Source organism: Choloepus didactylus, chromosome 5 (genome assembly GCF_015220235.1).
Source record: "Choloepus didactylus isolate mChoDid1 chromosome 5, mChoDid1.pri, whole genome shotgun sequence".
In the NCBI taxonomy this organism is placed as follows: Eukaryota; Metazoa; Chordata; class Mammalia; order Pilosa; family Megalonychidae; genus Choloepus; species Choloepus didactylus.
In genome coordinates this window covers 10392101-10406087 of record NC_051311.1, presented here as the reverse complement: position 1 = coordinate 10406087, position 13987 = coordinate 10392101, and the positions used below count along the sequence as shown (strand labels likewise).

The 13987-nt window shown below is 36.7% G+C and overlaps 2 protein-coding genes across 7 annotated transcripts in view; both read left to right on the top strand.

The window, feature by feature from the left end:
* The window catches only part of LOC119535544 (ankyrin repeat domain-containing protein 26-like), a 961331-nt gene that overhangs the window by 404139 nt on the left and 543205 nt on the right, over positions 1–13987 (top strand). The window lies entirely within an intron of this gene.
* Positions 1–13987, top strand: part of MASTL (microtubule associated serine/threonine kinase like) — a 61297-nt gene that overhangs the window by 39056 nt on the left and 8254 nt on the right. The window contains exons 7-11 of one of the 2 annotated variants that reach the window (XM_037837898.1): positions 1870–2042; positions 4899–6029; positions 7083–7221; positions 10804–10917; positions 11014–11115. In XM_037837898.1, coding sequence (XP_037693826.1) covers positions 1870–2042; positions 4899–6029; positions 7083–7221; positions 10804–10917; positions 11014–11115 — 1659 coding nt within the window. The remainder of the gene's footprint in view (positions 1–1869; positions 2043–4898; positions 6030–7082; positions 7222–10803; positions 10918–11013; positions 11116–13987) is intronic. The other variant, XM_037837899.1, reaches the window with a different exon arrangement.

Below are 13987 nucleotides of genomic sequence, written 5' to 3'. Positions count from 1 at the left end.
TACTTCATTTAGGAATGTGAAAATAAGGCTCTGAGGGTGAGTGCCGTTAGATGTTGTTTTCATAAATGTTACCTCATTTGGTTGTCACCAAATCTGTGCATATGTAGGACATACACAGTATTGTTTCCTCTTTACAGATGAGAGAACTAATGTTTGAAAAGGCTTAGTAAGTTGGTAAGCTAAGTCATGACTGCAAATACAATTCTCTGTCCTCTGAGCCTTTCTTATTTCTTTTGTTAGAATCATATGGCTGAAAAAAATATATAGATTTGATAAACAGAAGACTTAAAATATGGAACATGCCGGTGTTATTTGTAGCCTGATTATTAAGAAACAATAATTATTTCTCCATTCTTTAATCTAGACAGTACCAGCTTTGTGAAAGGCTCTGTGCTGGCCACATGTGTGGATGGAATGAGGAATAAGAGACACCCCTGCTTCAGAAAGAGCTTGGGATTTATGTAGTGGGGCAGCATGCAGGGATAAGAATGAAACTCCTAGAAAATAAATGCACAAGAGGGACATCGTGTTGCAACATGGAAAGTGACAAATGCTCAGAGGGATCAGGAATGGTTCTAAATTAAGATATGGCAAGCTGGACCCAGAAAAACAAATAGGGCCTTAATAATGGAATTATGGTGGAAAACGGCCTTTTAGGTAGATGTGCTGGCATGGGCAGAGACATGGATGCATGGAAGTGTATTCCACATTCAGACAGTAAGGACAAAGGCCAATGTGTGGAATGAGAAGCTCATACAATGGGAAAGGGAGCTTAGCAGGTGGATGGGGAAGGACCCAGTGTCATTACAGGGAGCCTAGGGGTTACACTGTAGGAAGTGAGGAGCTATTTAAAGTGCCTGCGTGGTCTGCACGATCCAGAAAGCACTCATCAGCAGATACATAGTCTGCATACGGGATTTGATTAGACCAGGTGCCGACTGGAAAGGATGTATTTACCAAAGAGAAGATCGGATTAGGGTACCAAAGATTAGATGGACTTCAGAATTCTCATTCCAGTTTTAAAGTTGAAATTTCAAATTCAGTTTTCAAGTTATTAGATCAAAAGCCTAAGAATTTACTTGAGATTGAAGTCATGGTTGCCCCTTTTGGGAAAGAGAAAAGATCGATCGATCAGTCGATAGACACATGCATGCGTGCATACACACACAGGCATGTATTAATGTGTAATGCATGTATCATGATCTTTAGTAAAAATGTGACTGTCTTACTGTGTCTACTTAGCAGTTGAGGAGTGACAGTTTTCAGCATCATCATTTATTTATAAATGATACAGGGACATGCATCGTGTTGATGATGCTGTCAGCCAATCTGCCATTGCTTTTTGTTATATCCAGTGGTATTAAGGAACTCCCTTAAGAATGTGCAAGAATCAGCATTGTAAACACATCTGTCTCAACAGTAAAATAAAGCTACAATGTTAATTAAATTCAAATTGAATTAAGTCTCATCACATTCCAACTTTATAGAACATCTAATATAGCACATCTGTGATGCTCCTTTATCAAAATAGCTTCGCATGGAATCATGGGTCTCAAAATTGATTTCCTCCTAATTGTAAATTAGTTCCCTTGTACTGATTTTGACTGTACTAATGTTGAGGGGGTTTTGCTTGGTTGTAATTTTCCAAGCAATACTTGTCTCTGTAACAACTTGTAAACCTAGGCCTAAGGAGCAGCATGCCAGAAAGGTGTGACTCCATCCATACAGGCCAGGTAGTTTTATATAGAAATAGTCCTGGTATGCTACACTTGATATTTTGCCTGATTATCTGTAGAAAAAGGAGTCAGGGTAAGTTAGGAACAAAGAAAGATGTGACACAGAAGCCACAGTTTTTTCTCTTCCCTCCAGGTCTTGAAACCATTGCCTCCAGCCCAGGAATGCCAGTGAAGTGTCTCACTTGTAATCTACTCCAGTCTCGGAAAAGGCTGGCTACTTCCAGTGCTAGCAGCCAGTCCCACACCTTCATATCCAGCGTGGAATCAGAGTGTCATAGCAGTCCCAAATGGGAAAAGGATTATCAGGTTAATTAACCTTATCTCACCCCAAATAATTATGCATGTCAAAGTAATGATAGAAACACTTTATACCTTTTGTTCTAAATTGTGAAGGAAGTGAAATTGTTACATGAATGGCAGTCAAAGTGTTATCAAAAAGTCTTCATTTTCCTTTACATTCCTTCCAATTCTTTTGAAATATTTCACTTCTCGTTCAGATGTGAATTTGTTCTTGCTTGACTATATAAGAAAATTCTTTTTTTTTTTTTAATTATTACAATAAATTGAGAGTAAATGTTTGCCTTTTAGGCCTCTAGAAGGATTTTTTTCTCTATTTCCCTACCATGGTACAGATATTAGCTAGTTGAGTCTTGTTCCAGTTTGCTAATGCTGCCAGGATGCAAAATACCAGAAATGGATTGGCTTTTATAAAGGGGGTTTATTTGGTTACACAGTTACAGTCTTAAGGCCATAAAGTGTCTAAGGTAATTCATCAACAATCGGGTACCTTCACTGGAAGATGGCCAGTGGCTTCCAGAAAACCTCTGTTAGCTGGGAAGGCACGTGGCTGGCATCTGCTCCAGAGTTCTGGTTTCAACATAGCTTTCTCCCAGGACGTTCCTCTCTAGGATGCAGCAGTGTCTGGGCCTGTGTGGCTCTTTTTAAAGTACTCCAGTGATCCAATAATGATCCACACTGAATGGGTGGAGCCACAACTCCATGGAAACATTCAGTCAAGAGGTCACCCCTAATCAAAGGTGTCACTCACAGTTGGGTGGGTCACGTCTCCATGGAAACACTCAATCACAAGGTTCCAACCTAATCAATACCAATAAATCTGCCCCACAAGATTACATCAAAGATAATGGCATTTTGGGGGACATAATACATCCAAACGGGTACAGGTCTTTTTTTTTATTATTTTTTTAAGCCTGTATCTTATTTTAAAACTCATGCTCAATATCTATTACAGTTAGTAGATATTGATATTAATAGGAACTAAAATTTAAAATTATACTATGGTCTTTTTCATAAAATGCTGAAAATGTATTATAATGTTAGATTAGAATAATGGTAATACACAAAAAATAAACCTTCCATTTGATAAAATAATTTGGATTTAATCTGCTCTTTATTCTCAGTAATATATCTTCACTGTCATTGGTTAATTATATGTTAGGTGTAACATTAGGTGTAACATTAGGTGTAACATTAGGTGTAAGGTCTGTTTATTTTTTAGATAAGGCAGAATATCTCAGTTTCATTTCCTTTTATCCTTATAGGCTGCTATATAGGTAAGATAAGCCGATTACCATTCCTAGCACTAACTATTATTCCACCTCTTTCCTATTCAAGAGAGCATCTTATACACTATTTCAAACTCTATACCTTCTTCTTCCGTCTTCCTCCTGCTTCTTCTGCCTCCCTGAGGAAGGCAGTGAAGGGACGATAGCACTGGTTCCCAAGGTACAATCAGAGGACCGCAGACCGTCCTGAAAAACTTGCCCCAATCCCAAAATGCATCGTTTTCTTTGATTGCACATCAGTGCTTGGTAATTTGGGGGATTTTCTTTTTGATCATTACTAAGCGCTCCTTATTATCACAAAGTAAGTTGACAATAGTTATTGAAATTTGATGTTCACACTTCATAATTAGGCATTAGTAGAGTTTACTGAAGATTTTCTCTACTTGAGTAATCTTTTTAAAGTCCTGGTTACTGTTCACCAATTTGCAGTATATCTTAAAGCTCTGACTACACATAAGTTCCCACAGACAGTTGGAATTCAAACAATTTTCCAGAAAAGTATTTTGTTTTTCAATGCATCATTCGTTCACCTTGTTGACAATGGATTTAAATCCTGCTAATTTGGGTTTTTAAATTATAAATCACTATGAGTTTAGTTTCATTCTTATCTGCTTGGTTTTAATGTACTTGTATGAAGTGATAACATGCTTACATTAATAATTTTTTTTTTATAATTTTCCACTAACTAGGCTTAAAGCCCCATGCATTTTACTGTTCAAAATAGAACAATCCATACTCATACAGCGGTTTTCATAACAGCATTATTCACAGTAGCTAAAGTGAAAACAACCCGGTGTCCTTCAATGGATGAAAAGATAAACAAAATGTGGTATAGCTATACAATGGGATATTATTCAGCCATAAAAAGGGCTGAAATTCTGACACATACTCCAACATAGATGAAGCTTGAAATCCTTATTCAAGTGGAATAAGCCAAAATTGACAAATATTGTATGATTCAATTTATATGCAGTATCTAGAATAAGCAAATTCATAGAGACAGCATGTACGTTAGAGGTTTCCAGGAACCAGGAGGAGAAGAGAATGGGGAGTTATTGTTTAATGGGTGCAGAGTTTCTGTTTGGGGTGATGAAATGTTCCAGAATTAGATCTTGGTGATGTTAACACAACATTGTGAGTATAATTAACTCCACTGAATTGTACACTTAGCAATGGTTAAAATGGGAAATTTTGTGTTCCATGTATGTTACCACCTTTTAAGAAAAAGGAATAATCCATGCACCTATTGCAAAGCAGGTGTATATATGTACCTTACCCAAAATTTGCCTGAATATGTTGTCCATTAATTTGTCCTATTAAAATAACATGTAATGCACTTACAAAATATGTATAGTTGAATAATTGACTTAAATTTTAGACCAGTATTTCACTCAAAGTAATTTATATACACTTATTTTGCAGTTGTTTGTATTGCTTTATCATTCTTGTTTTCTTTGTTCTTTTGTTCCAATGGAAAGAGGGAATGGGTACCATAGTATTTTATGGGGTCCTTTATTCCACTTAGGTGGGAATCTCAGCTTTATAAAACTAAGAAAAGTATTTTTTCCCCTTTTAGGAAAGTGATGAGGCCTTGGGCTCAACAATGATGAGTTTAAATGCAACTGACAAGGCGTTAGGTACAAAATTTACCAAAAGTTTCAATGAAAAGGATCTCAAGTTAGCCCTCTCTCCCATTCATACCAACAGTAGCATTCCTATCACTGGAGACTCTTATGTAAAAGTTGCTAAAAAATGCTTCTCTGGGAAAACTTCTTGGGAAGGAAGAGAACTGGATGTAAGTGACACTAATGTGGTCCCTGACACAAGACAGTCTGGATTTCCTGAGTCGAGTCAGCTGGCTGTGGATTCTGGCAATAGGACCGAAGAGCACCTTGAAAAGAAAGGTTTAAAAAGAAATTTTGAGTTAGTTGATTCCAGTCCTTGTCAGAAAATTACACAGAATAAAAAAAATTGTTTAGAGATTAATCAAAGTAATGAAATGATGGATTGTTTTGCAAATCGAAGTACAGGCTTAACAGCAGAAGTCCAGGACCTTAAGCTAGCAATATACAGAAGTCAGCAAAATGACTGTGATAATAAGGAGAACACTGTCAATTCTGTTATTGATAAACAGCAAACCCCAGAAAACTCACCTATCCCAGTGATAGCAAAAAACCTTCTGTGCGAACTAGATGAAGATTGTGAAAACAGTAAGAAGGACTACTTAAGTTCTAGTTTTCTATGTTCTGATGATGATAGAGCTCCTAAAAGCATATGCATGGACTCTGATTCGTCGTTTCCTGGAATTTCTATAACAGAAAGTCCAGTGGAAAGGCAGTCTTTAGATCCAGGTAAAAGCATCAAAGAATCCTCTTTTGAAGAATCAAATATTGAAGACCTACTGATTGTATCACCACGCTGCCAAGCAAATATGTTGCCAAAAGGTGATGAGAATCCTGATGTCCAAGACAGTAACCAAAAAATGTTAGCTCCTTCTTCAGAGGTGTTGAAAGCATTAACCTTCTCCAAGAGAAGCGCTGTAGCTTTTCGAAGTTTTAACAGTCATATTAATGCATCCAATAACTCAGAACCATCCAAAATGAGCATTACTTCCTTAGATGCAATGGAAATTTCATGTGTTTATAGTGGTTCATATCCCATGGCTGTAACCCCTACTCAAAAAGGAAGAGCCTGTATGCCTTATCAGGTATGTTGTAACTTTTCTAACAGTTTGTTCTTCCGATTTAAGAAAAATACAACTATCAAGGCCAGACATTTGCCTCTTAACTGGACTATGAATGACATCATATACTTTTGTTCCCTTTGTTGAAAATCTACGAGTTGTTGAGGAGAGAGGTTTAGTGCCAAAAGGTAAAGTTGGTAGTAATAACATTTATTATTCTTAACTGTGAGCTTCCTCCCATTTGTGTAGCTCTATACACTTTTTCTAAGAAATAAAAAAATACAACCACATATTTTCACTCAATCCCAGCAACATGTAAGATACAGAATGCAAGTCCATTCTACCGTACTGCCTTCTCAGAAACACATGTAGATGATCTCTTTTCTTTATAGAAAAATGTTTAAAATATATTTGAAATCTTATTTTGTTATGTTTTTTAAACCTTTACCTTTATAAATTAGAAGTTTCATTTCTTTTTTCTTTTGGGGAGACATCATGATATAAAAAGTGTAAACCCTGAACTTAGGGTAACAAGACTTACCAAGTGACTTAGAAGAAATCCTTTAACCTCAGAGTCTTTGTTTTTCCATCTGTCCATCTTTGTTTTTCCATAATCCAACCTATTCCCCTGACCTCACAGGCTTATTATGAGGCAACAAAGTGCCATGAAAACTATTAAATGCCACTTGGTACAAGAGGTTATTTATGTTCAGTTCCATCTTGGGTATTGTCCTAATATCTCAATTATTTATCAGCCACAGCTTTCCTTAGTGGTCATTCTTAAGCTTGCATTAGTCCATGCTATCAAGAAGTTCTTCTTGTGGATTTTTTTCACGGTTTCTTGCATATTCAGATCTTACTGAAATAATTGGTAATATCTACACTATTGAACTTCATTAGCTATTAGGATTTAATTATAAGTAGTTATGAATCCATTTCCAAAACTGATCACAGATTTGAGTATGTATTTTATGACTGGTAGGCTATTATCTAGTTTTTCTAGTATTTTAGCACTTCTATTCACTGAAAAATGAATTCAGATATCTGTTGTCTCTTAAATCCTTTTTGAATTAACAGACCCCAAATGAGGCCAAGTCAGGAACTCCATACCGAACCCCAAAGAGTGTGAGAAGAGGGGCAGCCCCAGTGGACGATGGGCGGATTCTAGGAACCCCAGACTACCTCGCGCCTGAACTGTTACTAGGCAGGGCCCACGGTAAGACATGTGTGGCTTGTGGTTTTGAAATGTTACCTCTCTATTGAGGTAAAATCTTCTTTTGAGGTAAAATTGTTTTAGACTTCTTTGGTATTTAGATTACCTAAAGTAAAACAAAGCAAACTCATGCACTACTCTTCTCCTACCTATGTGGCATTTATTGTAGAAAAAGAAAAAAGAAATGGCCATGGCTATCTTATTCTTTGAATGTGAAAGGCCAAACATTTGTCCTTTGCCTCCTGGCTCAGTCTCAGTGAGCCAGAGAAGCCCAATCTCCTGTCCCCTTTGATCTTCCTGGGATTGTCTTTGATCCAAGTGCTTCCTCAGGTCTTTCTAGCTTGGGCTCAGGAGTAGAAAGTTGAGTCTAAACTTCTCTTCAGTCTACTGAAGCCTGTTCCTGTTTAGAGCTTACCTTCACTCGTACCCTCCCCAGAAGGGATGAATCAGACGAGAACCATCCTTCAAAGTAGAGCAGGGGAAAAGGAGAAAAGGATGTTTCCATCTGTCTTCTTTTCTTCCCTTTCTCTCCCTGACAGTGTTTTTCCCTTCCTACCTTCTGATTGAACTCCATCCCCTGCATCTCGATGCTAATTCTTTCCCTTTTCCTCGGCTCCTTTCAGGGTGGGCCCTCTCACCTCCCTGCCCCGCCCCTCCCCCACACACCCCTTCTTCTACTTTTACTTCTTTGCTGGCTTTTTGCCTCAGCCTGGAAATAAGTTTCTACCACAGTGTTCCCCTCCCAGCCCAATTTTTAGAGGTTTCCTGTTTTCTTTGATTGTTTTTGTTCTGGCCATGTGATTGGTAGCCTTACTATTACCTGAAACTCTTTAACAGTCACTGAAAATGTCCTTATTTTCTCCTCTGCCAGCCTCTTACCTGTCTTTGTTCTCTCACCTCTGTTGCTTTCTCCTGTTTCCTTCCTTATCCCATCTAAGGACAGAAAAGAGAGTCCTCAGTAATCTTCCTGTCAAATTTCTTCTCCTCCCTTCATCATCAGTTCAAAGATCACCCCTTCCATAAAGCACCCATGGACAACTGTGGTGAATTCTCCACTTCTTACTCACATAGTTTAAAGCAATGTCTTCTTGCCAGTATTGTGATTACTTATTACCTCTGTCTTCACTACAAAAGCTTAAGAAAAGTTCTAAAGAGCAGAATCTGCGTGTTTTGCCTTCTACATAACATTCCAGGAGAATTCCTTGGAAGCATTCACTAAATGTTAACAATCTTTACAATATTGTATAGACACATGGACAATTCCCCCTTCTCCGTAAGCCACAGCAACTCGGTTCTGTGGGCACTTAGCTGATTTATGTCCAACGCCCCTTTTGCTAGGTCATTTGCCAGCTAAGAGCTCAGTTCTGTTAACAGCCTGTCTGTTTCCTGTGTGGTAATTTGTATCCTGTCTAATAGGATACAGTATGTAAGTAAGCTTCAAGTTACAAGATATTGTTACTATTTTAGTGGGACAGATAGTTACTTCAGCTATCTTGTCATACATTTTTAAATTTTAATCTGAAATGTAGTTTTTAAAACAGAAAGGAAAACACAATTTATAATAAAAAGTAGCAATTCCTTGCTCTCTTCCTTTCCCCCAAACCCCACCCACTGGGGCAGTCACTTCCACTCTTGGATAAAGAACTTTTCCTTACTCATCTTGATATCCCTTATATCCAGCACAATACCTGGTACCTAGTTCAATGAGTGATGTGAGAATGAGCTTACGATTTGAATATAATATACCTAACTACTGTTTTCTTATATGCAGGATTTCTGACTTCGGGTGAGTGAGTTTTCTATAAAATGATATGGCAAAGCATATTGAACTGAACAGTCAAAGTATAAATAGATCACATTGCAAAAGATATTTGTTTGCCTTTTCAGTTCACATATGAAGTACAAAAATGAGCTGTTTTCTGTCTTCTGGGCAGGATGGCACTCAGTAGGTTGATCTTTGTGAAAAGATATGCAGGCATACAGCGTTCTTTAGAACTTTCAAAGGTAGCATAGACTGAAGATACAGCTTCTTTATTGCAACAAAGGAAGTAGGCATGGTAAAAATAGCTAAATTATCAGCTACAAAAGCACTGGAATTTTCTAAACCCTCTAATTCCATTATCATTAGAAAATAGAGAGTTAGAACAATATTAGTCTATGCCTACAAATTGCAGAAGTGGTTTTCAATTAGAAAGCCAGTAGTGTAAAGCAAGGCTATTCTATTTCTCTGGCTAATATTATGTATTACAATTGCTCAGATTCAACACAACATGTGATCTTATTAGACTTTGACTCAAGTATGTGGGTATATGTGGCATATCCATGGGGAAATGGTGTGTGTTTTTGACATGAGTACATTTTGGCTGAGCTGGGAAAAGGGTCCTAATATCTAACTTAGGTAAAGTAAATACATTTTCCCCCGATTTCCCCCACTTCCTCTGTTATTTGGTTAAAGACTTTTCATACTGTCTAATCCACTGGAATAATTCTTTCTGAATGCTGCTTAAAAGGTCTACTAACTAAGGTGGTTGGTATGTTTTTGTAGTGATTGCTATATAAACAAAAGCCTATAGACTGTTTGCAACTTGTATTCCTTAAGGGAAAATGGAATGATGTGGTTTGCAGGAAAAAGGCATTCAAAATTACTGTTCCTGTGGACAGATTCCAGATTGCTTCCCTACTTGTTTTAAAATGGAATGGTGGAAATTGTTTAATCACATTAATGCATTTTATGAAATTACCTTTAAAGAGTAATTTTCAGGTAAATTTAGCACTAGACTGGATTCCTATCCTAAACTTTGATCGATGTTAACCATTTTTGGACTGAAATTAGGTTAGGAAACACTTTCTTCATAGAAAAAAGTAATCACAAGTCTACACCAGATTATAGAGTCATGTTTAAAGTAATCACTTGAAGCATCTTTGTGTATAAATGATGCTTCCAGTAAAGATTTATTTAAAAATCAGTTCTACGTATTAATTAAAACTTTTTTCCTAATTACCTCTTCAAGCCAAAGTTCAAGTAAATTATTCTTTGTTAAACTAATTTGTCAGTCTTTTCTTAAAAGGAATTATGCTACATTAAAACTCTGTAATTAAGGCTTCACCTACTTGTCAAGCTATCCTTCAGTTAGTGTATACTCTGCTGCCTCATCTCATAACTTACGTAGAACAAATGAGATGCAAAATAATCTTAATGTTATTTGTTCATGATTTAAATTGAGAAATATAAGAATTTTTAAAATTAGAGGTTAGTTTTAATTCATTCATAGGTTGTATTTTAGGATTTAAGTCAAATAAAAGCATCTGGAATTTCAGAAGTTCGAATAAGTGACAAAAGATGGCTTTAACTTTTCTTTAGCTGTGATAATGGCTAATCTAAACTACTTAGAAAATAGAAAACTACATGAATGATGACCTAGCCTAAAGGAAGATAATTTGGGTTTTTCCACCTTAGGAAGCCAGAAGAAAGCCTTAGGAAATGAATGCCTTGGTTATGCACAAGTATCCCTGTATTACTATTTTAGTTGGGAAAACATTTGTAGAAAATGCCTGCCAGTTCAGCTATTTCCTCCTAAATTCCAGGTCCTGCAGTAGACTGGTGGGCACTTGGAGTTTGCTTGTTTGAGTTTCTAACAGGAATTCCCCCTTTCAATGATGAAACTCCACAACAAGTATTCCAGAATATTCTGAAAAGAGGTGATTTTTTTTTTTTTTCTGCTATTAAGATAGATTCATTTATCTCTGTGTATTACTGTTTTGAGCAAGGATTAACAAGCTTATTTGTGTTTGCAGATATCCCTTGGCCAGAAGGTGAAGAAAAGTTATCTGATAATGCTCAAAGTGCAGTAGATATACTTTTAACCATTGATGATACAAAGAGAGCTGGAATGAAACGTAAGGTTTTGTGTTAATGAACTCTTTTACCTCTGATTTGTTCCAAGTGGTGGTTGTTAATAACAATGTCAGGTTCCAATATAACACTGTATATAATTTGATTGCTAAACTGGTAAAAAGATAACTCCTTTTATTTCTGCCCTTTAGGTAAGCATTGATATATTTGTCCTTAATCTTCATTAAAATTCAGTACAAGAAAGAGAACAGAGATTGGGCAATTGATTGTTTTTTTTAATTTTATTGAGATTGTTCACATACCATGCAATCATCCAAAGATCCAAAGTGCACAGTCAGTTGCCCACAGTACCATCAGACAACTGTGCATCCATCAACAAATAATTTTTTTTTTAATTTTTAGAACATTTTCGTTACTCCAGAAAAGAAAGACAATAAAGAAAACTTGAATCCTCCTATGTCCCTAACCACCTCCCTCCATTATTGACACATAGTATTGGTATAGTACATTTGTTACTGTTGATGAAAGAACTTTAAAATACTGCTAACTGCAGTGCATAGTTTGCAATAGGTATATTTTCCCCCGTATACCCCTCTATTATTAACTTCTAGTTATAGTTTCATACATTTGTTGTAGTGCATGAAAGAGATTTCTAATATTTGTACAGTTAATCACAGACATTTACCACCACAAGATATGCTGTTTTATACATTCCCATCTTTTAACCTCCAGTTTTCCTTCTGGTGACACGTGATTCTGAGCTTCCCCTTTCTACCACATTCACACACCATTCAGCACTGTTAGTTATTCTCGCAACGCACTACCGTCACCTCTGTCCATTTCCAAACATCTAAGTTCAACCCAGTTGAACATTCTGCCATAATAAGCAACCACTCCCCATTCTTTAGCCTCATTCCATATCCTGGTAACTTATATTTCATGTCTATGAGTTTACATATTATAATTCATTCATATCAGTAAGCCCAAGCAACATTTGTCCCTATGTGTCTGACTTATGTCACTCAACATAGTGCCTTCAGCATTTCCTCATCAACCATTTTAAGACGGTTTTACTCACCCACCATACTTTCCATCCTAAGTAAACTATGGTTCCCTGTATAGTCACAAATTTATGTATTCACCACCATCAACACTATCTATATAAGGACATCTCCATTTCTTCCACAAAGAAGGAAGAAGAGTAGAGAGACAAAAGAAAAAGAAAAACAAAGAAAAAAATGACAGAAAGCAACAAAAGGGAAGATAGAATTAAACTAAAGTACAATAAAAGAGTCAGACAACATCACCAATGCCAAGAGTCCCATACCCCTCCCTTATGTCCCCCTCTTATATACATTTAGCTTTGGTATATTGCCTTTGTTACATTAAAGGAAGCATAATACAATGTTTCTGTTAACTATATTTTCTAGTTTGCATTGATTGTACTTTTTTCCCCAATACCACCACATTTTTATCACCTTGCAAGGTTGATATTCATTTGTTCTCCCTCATGTAAAAACATATTTGTACATTTTATCACAGTTGTTGAGCACTCTAGGTTTCACTGAGGTATACAGTCCCAGTCTTTATCTTTCTTCTTTCCTTCTGGTGTCCCGCATGCTCCTAACCTTCCTCTTTCAACCATATTTACACCCCATCTTTGTTCAGTATACTTACATTGTTGTGCTACTATCACCCAAAATTGTGTTCCATACCTCTCATTCCTGTCTTTTCCTATCTGTCTGTAGTGCTCCTTTTAGTATTTCCTGTAGAGCAGGTATCTTGTTCACAGACTCTCTCATTGTCTGTTTGTCAGAGAATATTATAAACCCTCCCTCAAATTTGAAGTACAGTTTTGCTGAATATAGGATTCTTGGTTGGTGGTTTTTCTTTTTCAGTATCTTAACTATATCACAGCACTACCTTCTTGCCTCCATGGTTTCTACTTAGAAATCCACACATAGTCTTATCAAGCTTCCTTTGTATGAGATGGATCACTTTTCTCTTGCTGCTTTCAGGATTCTCTCTTTGTCTTTGACGTTTGATAATCTGATTAAGTGTTTTGGCATAGGTCAGTTCAGATCTATGCTGTTTGGGGTATGCTGCACTTCTTGGATCTATAATTTAAGAGATGGGAAATTTTCATTGATTATTTCCTCTATTATTGCTTCTAACCCTTTTTCCTTCTCTTCTCCTTCTGGAACACCCATGACACATACATTCATGTGTTTCATGTTGTCATTCAATTCCTGGAGACGTTGCTTATATTTTTCCATTATTTTCCCTATCTGTTCTTTTGTGTGTAGGATTTCAGGTGTCTTGTTCTCCAGTTCCTGATTGTTTTCTTCTGCCTCTTAAGATCTGTTGTATTTCTCAATTGTGTTTTTCATTTCTTGTGTTGTGCCTTTCATTTCCATAGATTCTGCCAATTGTTTTTTCAGACTTTCGATTTCTACCTTATGTTCGCCCAGTGTTTTCCTTATAGGCTTCATCTCTTTTGCCATATCTTCTCTGAACTCATTGATTTGGTTTTTGAATTGATTTAGCATATTTCTTGGAGAATCTTTAATTGATTGTTTCATTAAAGTGAAACAATATCTCAACTGTATCTTAATTGAGGTGTAAGTTTGTTCCTTTGACTAGGCCATATCTTTGTTTTTCCTAGTGTAATCTGTGGTTTTCTATTGTCTAGGCATCTGATTTCCTTGGTTACTCCAATCAGATTTTCCCAGACCAGAACAGGTTCAAGTCTCAGAATGGGGTTATATTCAGTTTTGTGTTTCCCTGAGGGTGTGTCTTAGAAGGATGACAGACTTTCCTGTGAGGCCTCTAGCTGCTGTGCTTTTCCCAACCTGTTCTGCAGGTGTCACCTGTAAGTCTGTCACTCCCAGCTAGTTTAAGGAGGTGTGGCCCCTT